Source organism: Arachis hypogaea, chromosome 11 (genome assembly GCF_003086295.3).
Source record: "Arachis hypogaea cultivar Tifrunner chromosome 11, arahy.Tifrunner.gnm2.J5K5, whole genome shotgun sequence".
In the NCBI taxonomy this organism is placed as follows: domain Eukaryota; kingdom Viridiplantae; phylum Streptophyta; class Magnoliopsida; order Fabales; family Fabaceae; genus Arachis; species Arachis hypogaea.
This window is the reverse complement of record NC_092046.1, coordinates 136,011,887-136,022,591: the sequence shown is the minus strand read 5'-3', so window position 1 is coordinate 136,022,591 and position 10,705 is coordinate 136,011,887. Positions and strand designations below refer to the sequence as shown.

At 37.5% G+C, this 10,705-nt stretch overlaps 1 protein-coding gene and 1 long non-coding RNA gene across 2 annotated transcripts; both read right to left on the bottom strand.

The window, feature by feature from the left end:
• Window positions 1-4,583: 4,583 nt before the first annotated feature.
• On the bottom strand, window positions 4,584-5,683 carry LOC112724078 (uncharacterized). Its single transcript, XR_003163297.3, has 5 exons — window positions 5,554-5,683; window positions 5,329-5,463; window positions 5,081-5,193; window positions 4,917-5,010; window positions 4,584-4,831 (listed from the first exon to the last, which is right to left on the bottom strand). It is a non-coding gene; the product is annotated as an uncharacterized lncRNA (long non-coding RNA).
• Window positions 5,684-5,829: 146 nt separating this feature from the next.
• On the bottom strand, window positions 5,830-10,514 carry LOC112724077 (uncharacterized). Its single transcript, XM_072207506.1, has 14 exons — window positions 10,167-10,514; window positions 9,277-9,552; window positions 8,674-9,163; window positions 8,384-8,601; window positions 8,108-8,185; window positions 7,955-8,020; window positions 7,808-7,876; window positions 7,658-7,732; window positions 7,531-7,584; window positions 7,208-7,294; window positions 6,913-6,978; window positions 6,734-6,829; window positions 6,546-6,611; window positions 5,830-6,461 (listed from the first exon to the last, which is right to left on the bottom strand). Exons 3-14 carry the CDS (start codon window positions 8,872-8,874, stop codon window positions 5,963-5,965), a joined length of 1,575 nt encoding a protein of 524 aa, XP_072063607.1. The 5' UTR covers window positions 8,875-9,163; window positions 9,277-9,552; window positions 10,167-10,514; the 3' UTR covers window positions 5,830-5,962.
• Between the last annotated feature and the right edge of the window lie 191 nt (window positions 10,515-10,705).

Genomic DNA, 10,705 nt, shown 5'->3' with positions numbered 1-10,705 from the left:
GTGAAAAAAATTTCTTTAGTCGCCATTATGTTTGGATAAAGTTCATCTCTTTTATTGTAAGTGAATATAAATAAATAATAAAATTGTATTCATCTGTGAATTTTTAAAAACTTTTCACTACTTGAGAAAGGATAAATAATAGATAATTAAAATTTAGTATAAAATACTGTCATTATGCATCTAGAAGAACCTAGATGAGTGGGACTGCAACACTGCTACTTTAATAACTTTATGCATGTACATTGTTTATTGAATCATGGTGCAGAAGGCCGAGAGGCCAATAGTTTTGACTTTTGGTACAATTTTGTAGTGCAGTGGGTATATACAGTTGATTGATAATTCAACATCAATCTTTTTGTTTAAAAGTTTATTTTTTCAAGTATAGGAATTACCCGAACGAAATTATAGAAAATAGGTTGGAAACATGAGGTTGTTGTCAACTCATCATCCTCCAATTCTAAGTTTTTAATGTCCCAATGATAAGGAGTGTTCTTACAAATATTCCAATGCTCAAGTTAGCATGGTTTGGAAGAGAAACTAAATTAGAAATCATACCTTAATGCAAATATTTAAAATAATACATATATTGTGAGGTTGTAATGTCATGAACTCCTCTCTTTATGTTCTTAGGCTACGGAGTTGATTTTCAAATTAAATTGATTTAGAAGAATGAGTTATTATTCTCGTAAATTGTTTGATACTTTGTTATAGTATCACATGTTCATATGATACTTAGGTTTATTTGTAGCTGATGTTGTTAACAATCTTTTTAATAGTAGAATGATGATTACAATACGGAAAAGCTCTGCATACAAGCCATTAGGACTTGTATGCTTTACAAGTTCATTAAACAATAAAACCAAAATACGCGCTCCTCCACATACGTTGATTACACGCGCTATATAAGATCCCGCGTATATCTAACTACCAAATTTAAAATATTTGTTTCCTTCTTCGTTTTCGTTATTTTGAGATTTGGTTGTTCTTCTTCTCGCGCGTCTTCCCTGCTTCTTCTCCATCGTTTTTTTCCTCTCCTTTTCTCACTGGTATGTTCTTCGTTTACGTTACCTTTTTCTCTCTCTGCAACTCGAGCTTCGTTTTCTATTTTGATTTGTTGTTTTCTGAAATCAAAGTTTGAACTCGTTTTGAAGATAATGGATCATTCAACCTCAGATTGTCAGCTGAATCCAGGCGAAGTGGATTATGAATTTGAATCTAACGAAGTTCCTAAGATTTGATTTACATAATGAATTTTCTTTCAGTAATTTGTATAGCATTGTGTAGTTGAAAAATTGCTGAACATTGACTGTGAAACTAACACGTTAACATGAATCTGTCGATTCAATGTATTAGTTGTGATTAATTACCTGGAATTTATAGCAGACGCTCGGGTGTAGATCAGGTCTTTTTTTGGGTGTATTCTTCCTTGAAGTGTGGGTGTATCTACAGTACTGGTTTTGTTATTTTAATTGAGTTGTTGTTGTTCAGGTGTATTATATCAGACATGATTGGGTGTGTTTTTAGTTTTTGACATGGTGTATTATGCAGCCTGTGTATTTACAGTTTATGGCTTTAAAGGTCATTGTGTAGTTGAGTTGTTGCGGTTCGGGTGTATCATATTAGACATGATTGGGTGTATTTGAATCATATCTATGGGTGTATTCACAGTTCTGACACGGTGTATTGTGCAGCCTCTCTCGGTTGTTGATGACGAGCTTGTTCCGAAGGTCGGAATGACCTTTACCACCCTTGAAGATGCTGGAAAATTTTACAGGAACTACGCCAAGGCTGCAGGTTTCTCTACAAGAGTTCGGTGCACAAATAGGAAGGGAAACGAGATTAAGAATCAACTGATTACATGTAGCAGAGAGGAAAAATGGAAATCTAAAATATCTCCGACCGAGAAGACCAATCCGACAGCCGGTCTAAACTGTCCTGCAAGAATTTATATACACACATTGAAGGATGTCGGTGCTTGGATCATTTCAAAGGTTGTGCTGGATCATTCACACCCCCTGCTGTCCAAGGAAAGCAGAGATGCTCAAACAGCACAGGGAACTAAGCATGTCCATTCGTCGTACGATAGAGAATAACGAGGAGGCCGGTATCAGACCAAGCAAAACCTACCAATCATTTGTTGCGGCTGCCGGGGGTCACCGCGAGTTAAATTTTATCGAAAAGGACGTGAGGAATTACATTACCAGGGAAGTGCAGAATGTTTCCGAACAAGAAGATACAAAGGAATTCGGGAAATATTTGTTAAGAATGAAAGAGAAGAATCAGAATTTCTTTTTTGAGCTCCAACTCGAAGAGGATCAATCGATTAAGCTGGCTTTTTGGGCCGATGCAAGAAGCAGAGCTGCCTTTGAGTATTTCGGAGACGTTATTTCATTCGACACCACCTACAATACAAACAGGTAACAAACTGTCCCTGTTTATGATGCTAAATTAATTTATTTTTACGAATCCGCAGCAGAGGTGTATATTGGCTGTTTCATTGGGTGTATGCGAAGCATTTGTTAGGGTGTACCTAATGATTTTGCATTCTGGACCATGGTAATTTGTTTCAGGTATAATTTGGTCTGTGGTTCTTTTGTCGGGGTGAATCACCACGGTCAGTCAACACTTCTCGGATGCTCTTTGATGAAGAACGAAGAAATTGAATCATTCAAATGGTTATTTCAATGCTGGCTTCGTTGCATGGGAGGAAACGCTCCGAAAGGGTTTCTCACCGATCAGTGCGCATCAATGAAAAGGGCTTTAGAGGCCTGTATGCCAACGACAATTCACCGTTGGTGTATTTGGCACATCATGAAGAAGATTCCAAGCAAATTAAACGGGTACAAGGGACATGCCGATATCGAACAAGAAATTAGCCAAGTTATTTGGAACTCTCATAGCAAAGACTCATTTGATAGGAATTGGAATGATTTTCTGCTGAATTTTGGTCTTGTGGACAACAAGTGGCTTTCAGGTAATGTCTTTTTAAAATCTGCAGCAGAGGTGTAAATTGCATGTTCCCTCGGGTGTATTTATAGTCTGTGTTTGGGTGTATTATGCAGATCTGTACGAAGACCGTCACATATGGGTTCCTATCTATCTGGATCACCACTTCTGGGCAGGGATGAGAAGCACACAAAGGAGCGAGAGCATGCATTCATTTTTTAACAAGTATATCACCCAGAACAGCTCGCTTATTCAGTTTGTCAAACAATACGATAATTGCCTCGGAAGCAGGGAGCAAGCAGAGAGAGAATCAGATGCTGCAGATTTTCATACGGTCATACCGTGTGCAACCAAATCCTCCATTGAAGCTCAGTTTCAAGATGCGTACACTCACGCAAAGTTTAGGGAAGTCCAAGCGCAATTCAGAGGAAAGGCGAATTGCATCACCAGATTAAAGAATTCTGCTCTAGGCTATTCAGTATACGAAGTCGGAGAACAAGTTTCCAGCTCAATATTCAACAAGTTCGTGGTTACTTACGACTCAGTTGCAGCCGAGGTAAAATGCCAATGCTTATTATTCGAGTCGAGAGGGATACTGTGCCGTCACGCACTAAGCGTGTTAAGCTTCGAACAAGTAAGCCAAGTGTCCCCTAGATACATACTGGAACGATGGAGCAAGAAGGTAAAGAGGCGACACACACACATCAAGAGCAGCCACGACGAGCCACTAATGGAGCCAAGAAGCAAGAGGTTCGACCAATTGGTTTTTCGTTCGCAAAATATTTGCGAATTTGCCTCCGAATCGGAGGAACTGACTGCAATTCTGCACCGTGCGTACGATAACGTCATGGCCGAGATGGAAGCCTTAAAAGCCAAAAGGAAGGGGACATCTTCTTTATCCCACGAAGAAGCCAACTTGGAATCCGTTAACGAGCTTCAAAGCCCGCCAAGGATTCGAACAAGAGGACGTCCAAAAAACAGGCTAGGTTCAAAGCTGGAGAAACAGATCGCAAATGCCACAAAGAAGAAGAAGACGAAAGTTTTAAGCGAGGTAAAAGTAATGTTCTTTAAATTTGTGGCGATTGAGTTTATTTTTCTCGTTAATAGGTTAGCTAATGTGTGAGTGTTATATTCAGATAAACCTGTTTGATGCTGCATCAGCGGCGCATTCAAATTCTAGCCAATATCAAGGACACGTTATGAATTATCAGTTCAGGGTACCAGCAGCAGGGGATAACTCTTTGGGTGTATAATTTTATAGAATATGGGTGTAAAAGCACTGTTTTTTTGGGTGTATTTTTGTTAATTCACAGTTTACATATAGACACATATATAGATACATATAGAACAAAAGCTGTAAAAATTCGCAGGTTATGGGTGTATATTTGATTTGATGTTTTTCTTCATATTTTAGTACATGTAATTCATACATTTTGAATACAGCACAGACAGTTTGGGTGTATATTTTATGCAATCTTGGGTGTATTATTAGACTTGCGTTGGGTGTAACAGTTTATAATTTGCGTTTATATATGCCTTAATTTTTTCCTTCATATTTTACCACCTGTAATACAGCTTTTGAATACATCACAGACAGTTTACCAGCACAGATAGTTTAACTATGGGAAAAAATATACATGGAATAGAAGTTGTTGATAAATGGCAAATATTTACATCATTTGTTCAATTTACAAACTACCCAGCAGTTGGATTACGCAGTTTCTATATCAGCAGAATTAATCTGACAAAACGGACTCAATAATACAGAGGATGGCTTCGACAGCCTTATAGCACTACTCTCTCTAATTGCCCGATCTCTTTCTTTATTCATCTCACTGAATAGTATCCGGGAAGCATACTCCACTCTATAATGGTCCACCTCCTCCTACAATTAAAAAGTATATTCTGTTTAAACAGTAATATTAATTCAGTAAAGTAATACAGAGTTATATAGTTCTAAAGACAGTTACCTGTGGCCAATTATCCCATTCATACTTCCCCTTATTGATGTTTTCCGGCTCAATTAACTCCATCCACTTCATAACGTAGATAGCGCAGTCATAGCTGAAAACGAAGAAAATAAATTACAAATCTCATTTACGAAAGTTTAATGTTCAAACTCACAAATTTATACCTTGTTTTTTAGCCTGATATTTTAACATATGATGCTTTAATTTTCTTCTCGTTCTCCCCTTTCTGCAGAGGTTCCCCGCCGACATATGTTATCAATCTTGAAAATACACATCCCTTAAATAGCAAAACAAATCAGTAATACACCCGAATAAATGCACAAGATACACCCAACTGAATGGACAATATACACCCAACACAACTAACGAAATAGACCTAAATATTAAAGTAAAGAAGACAGAGGCAACTTACAGTGAATTTATTAACCTTCTTTCTCTCATCGCTTGGAGTTTTTTTGTGTAGCGGGTCAAGTATATGACATTTCCGCTTTGTTGTATTTATCAGCCATAACCACCAATGCCCCAAGTGGCAAACAAGAGCAAAAATCTGGAGGATTGCCACATTTCAACAGTGTGTTATTTTATTTGGCATATAAGTAAATAAGCGTACTAACAAATTTAGCAAACGAAAACTTACATATGGATGCGAAGTTAATTTTTTTCTATCTATGAAGGGAATGAAACTCGGGTAGGCTTCCACCCTGAATTCCTTTTTCGTTTTCGGTGATATGAATTCCCCCTTTGGGTGATCCGAAAGTGCCATGCTCTGCAAGAATTGCGAAACAAGAAATGAAATACTAAACTTACACCCAATTGAACGTAAAAAATACACCCAAATCAATACAGAAAATACACCCAAAGTTCGTAGAAGTAACACTTACCACAATATCGGGGGGGGGGGGGAGACAGTATATTTGTTCTTGAAACCTCTTTTCATTTTTCTGGTTGAGGATGAGGCAGATGGCAGATACAATCTAGAAATATATGCCGAAATCAATTTTACATTAATAAGCATTGCAATTGACTTTGGTGTAAAAACATTAATGTTATTCTAATATTGCCTGAGATTCTATATCACTTTTTGCCTGGAGGGATACAAGGTGCATTCTCATCAAAATGTATTCTCCTTGGCCAATCAGAGTGCACATCTCCTCATACTCGTTAGTATTGCCATCTGCATCTTCCTTCAGTCTCGTCCCCCACATGTAGCACTTTTGTTTCATATCATCCGTAATCTGATATAATCCCCCAGGAGTTTGAAACTTTGCAAAACTTTCTCCCCCAGTCTCCCTCTGAATTTGTGGACTTTTGTTTTTTCCCTTCGCCGCACTGCTTGCTATTTTTTGGACCAAATCGTCCAATTGTTCTATCAAATTTGCAGATTCTGGAGATTTTGCCCTTTTTGTCTCCTGCGTTGACGCCCCCTCCTGGCTTGAATAAGTCAATCCAAGGCTGAATGATGGCACCCCTGGATCTATTTTAGGAACATAGGATGCTGTCCGTGCCATCATCAACAGGGCAGCAGCGTCTTCTGCGTCTGGATGACTGCGTCATCATGTATAAGAATAAGAATAAGAATAAGAATATACGGATGATAAGCAAAGATTGATTTTAGTCTGATGAACTTACATTTTAGTTGGAGCTGGGGGAAGCGTGGATGTGGTCTCTTGAAGTTGTTTGGGGGTTTCAGGAGTGCTGCACAGTTTCAAAAAATTAATCACGGCGTAAAAAAACTAATCAGGAACAATATACACCCAAACTGGTAGCAAATATACACACAAACTCTAAACAAATATACACTCAATACTATTTCTTACGTTTCTGTAGTCCCTTCAATCTGTAGCATAGGGGTTGGTTCAAAATCTGTCTCAGTGGTTGTTTGGGATGCCAGCACAAAAACCTGATTCGGGACTCTAAACAAGAAGAAAAATGAAAGGTTAACAACGCCTTTGAAAATAATAAGCTTATAAGGTTGAAATATTCTTGCAAAACTCACACTGCAAGTGCACCCGGCGGTGTCTGTTCCCTCACAACCATCATATTCAAATCAGCCGGACTCAACCTAAAATACACCCAAAGAAATTCAAGAAATACACCCGAACAATTCAAAAAGAAGACAGGCTTTTTTTTTTGAGAACTTACATACTTGCAGTTTTTGCTTTTTTTTCCTGCCTTTTTTTTTCTTAAATAAAATAATAAAGGGCTTTTTTTTCTAAAAAAAATATATACAGAATTAGAAGTAGAAGGGTAATAGAAGAACAAAAGTAACGATTATTTGAAAGAGAAATTACATGCTCTGTGACGGCTGGTTTACACTACTCTGTTCTGTGCGCCCTTGAGAGGAAGGACCATCACTTCCCAAGTTCACAGCCGGTATTCTAAAACAGATTTCATGTTATTCAGACAAAATAAGATACAGGTATAAAATACACCCAAATGAATGCACAAGATACAACCAACCGAATGGACAATATACACCCAACACAACAAACTTAATATCCCAACTTAGTAAACAACATACACCCAACTTGATCCACAAAATACACCCAAATGTTTCCACAAAATACACCCAAATCATGATAACAAGATTTTATTAAATAATAAAGCTTCTTACGTTTCAGATGACACATAGCGACCTTCTGTCGATCGCAGGTCAGGTTGGTTCTCCCTGCGAAACAAGAAACAATTATTAGCAAACAAAACACAGCAAAATCTGAAATACACAGCCCAGCAAGACATACCCCTCTGCAGCAGATTTATCAACATTTTCCCTTAGCCATTCATCTAGTTCGTCACTTGATATTTCATATGTCTCACTACATTCATAAAAGAAGATGTTAACAAAAATAATTACAATGATAGATGGTAATATAGCTTACAAGGTACTGTACCCGTCAAAGTATTGATCTTCTTTAGGAGGTGAATCCTCCACAACAACTTTTTTCTTTTTTGGTTGTGTTCTGGGTGGAAAAAAAAGAGTAACAATCAGAAATAAAAAATTAATTTTATCACAGAATATTATGCAAAGAAGTGCTTACTTTTTTGGTGTTGTTTTTGTTTTTTTCTTTTTCTTCTCCTTCTCTGCAGGTGATGATTCTTCGCTCCTATAAGTTAATAATAGACACTTCAGTTAATACATGAAATCTTTATAATGAAGCCAAAAGAAATGAGTAATAATTTCAGGACATTACTCATCACTTGGTTCAGATTCAGATTCTGAATCAGAATCTGACTCCTCTTGCCTCTGCTTTCTTTTTCTGGAGTCCATTCTGGAAGGCAAACAATCATTATTTAGAACAAACTAAAAATACACCCAAATGAATTCACAAGATACACCCAACTGAATATACAATATACACCCAACGCAGAAAACGAACACACCCAGCTTAATAAACTACACACACCCAACGTGATCAACAAAATACACCCAACTCGAAAAAGAAATTACACCCAAGTATGGTACTTACTTTTTCCCCTTTTTACTGGAGTGTTTTCTTCCTGAATCCTCTGAGTCTTCTTGAGTCTCAGACTCAGAGGTAGAAGTGTCACTGTCAGTAGTTGTTTCTGTCTCCGAAGACGATGTTGGACTCGTCTTCCTTTTTTTTGTTTTTTTTATTTCTTGTTTTTTTTCTTTTTTTTTTTTCATTTTTTCTCTTGCTCTTGTCTCCACCATCTTCACAATCCCCTGAAACATTAGATATTTTAGCTAGCAGCATTCAGGTAAATAAAATACAAGCAACATATTATGTTTACTTACCAAAATTTTCTCTCTTTCTGCAGTCATTCTTTCCACCAACTGCTCCTTAGTCCAGTTGGCAATCCAGGGCTTTGGTGGTCTTTCAGCCCTCTTCTTGCCTTTGTTTTCTGAAAGATGAAAGTATATTATCATCAGGGCGAAGAGACAGCCATCAATTGCCTTCTTCTTCTTCTCCTGGTAGTCTGTGATGCCCTTGATCATGAAGGTCAAAACATGCCCCCTCAGTTTCTCTCCGATATGCCGTCCATCTTAAAAATTGGGGTCAGGTGCACGGGTGATATTTTGTTTATCGTCGTTGGCAAAAGGAACACCATCTGTATGTAGAGGATGAATATCCTCTTGAACATCAGGCGTTCCTCTTCGTTGCCAACGCCGATTTCCATCATTTCATCGGTAAGACTTTTGAGGGTCTTACCCTGGAATCTTCTATAAATTATTTTGTCATCATCAGAAAGTTGCTTATACTCAACTTTCTCAGGAAACAGATTTCCTACAAAAAGGAAAACAACAAAGTATCAAAGTCGGTTCAAATACACTCAAGCATCAACCTTAAATACACCCAAGCATCAACTTAATATACACCTATAATTTTGAGCTAGTTACCTGTTGCATTGATGCCAAGCGCATGACCTATTGTTTTTGGTGTTATTTGGAAAGAACCATATCCTGTCTTCAGTCTGTTCTCCCCAAGTTTGAAGTTGTTTGCCAGTTCCCTTAAGAGTTGGTGATCCACCCTTAGTGGTGGGATGTGCATCAACCCACCGAATCCGAGATCCCTCACAATTGCCTTCTTCTCCTCAGTCATGTTTCTGAACTTATCACTCAGGAGATGTGTGGCACACTTAAGGTCTTTTGTTTGGTTTCTTGCTGCCATTTTCTCTGAAACGAAAAATACACCCAAAGATATCAGTAAGATACACCCATATATATGAGTCAGATACACCCATTAATAACAGTAAGATACACCCATAGATATGATTCAGATACACTCATTGATAACAGTGAGATACACCCATAGATATGATTCAGATAAATCCATATATATCAGTCAGGTATCACTCAAACATGCTTCAATATCAAATTAATTGAGATATCAGTAAGATGCACGCATATATGAGTCAGATACACCCATTGATAACAGTAAGATACACCCATATGTAAGAATCAGATACACCCATTGATAACAGTGAGATACACCCATAGATATTATTCAGATACATCCATATAGATATCAGTAAGATATCACTCAACCATGCTTCAATGTCAAGCCACATTACAAGGTTAAGCAGTATACACCCCCCAATCTACGGAATAAACCCCCAAAAATCAACAACAATAGCAGGAGAACTTAGAACAAGAACGTAGAACGACGTAGAACTTAGAAGAACGACGTAGAACTTAGAACAGTGTAACAAAAAAGCAAGAATAATAGTAAACCCTAGAAGAACGACGTAGAAGAAAAGTAAAATATACAGGAATCTTAATGAACTTACGTTGAGTATTGTTGCTTTGTTTTCTCTTCAGATTCTTCACGGAGAGTTTGATGGTGTTTTGATGGAGGTTTCGAACAACGATTTGTATATTTTGAACTTTGATTTTCGCTCGAAAATGGGAGGGTTTCCTTGTTTTCGAAGCGCTTTGAGAAGTGGAAGAAGTGGAAGAAGAAGAAGAGTATGGCTAAGTGGAAGAAGAAGAAGAGTCTGCCATACGTAACGGTTGTAGTGTTGAGCGCGTGATTTTGACGCGCCATGTTATCTCTCTTTATGCGCGTGAGTTCTATTTGGGCTGGGCCAACTTGTAAGCTTGTAAACTTGTATGTGTAGCAGGCCCGATTACAATATAGTAGTTAACTTCATAAAATTGAGTTATTAAGTATTATAGTGAGTCTTTAGAATCTGAAAGAATACTTAATCATCAAACTGATTTATTGAAATTTCTCATACTCTTAAATCCAGTTCTTTGTATTGAACTTATAGAAATATTCTAGAACAGTCTCGAAAATCGAAAATAAGGAAATACGAAAACTTCTGAG

Bases quoted from the DNA above. Each gene is read 5' to 3' on its own strand.
- LOC112724077 (XM_072207506.1), bottom strand. From the start codon at position 8,874: ATGATCAAGGGCATCACAGACTACCAGGAGAAGAAGAAGAAGGCAATT. The intron at 7,585-7,657 runs GTATGTCTTGCT...CTTGTTTCGCAG, and splicing joins GATAAATCTGCTGCAGAGGG to GGAGAACCAACCTGACCTGC. The intron at 6,612-6,733 runs GTAAGAAATAGT...GAAACTGTGCAG, and splicing joins ATTGAAGGGACTACAGAAAC to CACTCCTGAAACCCCCAAAC.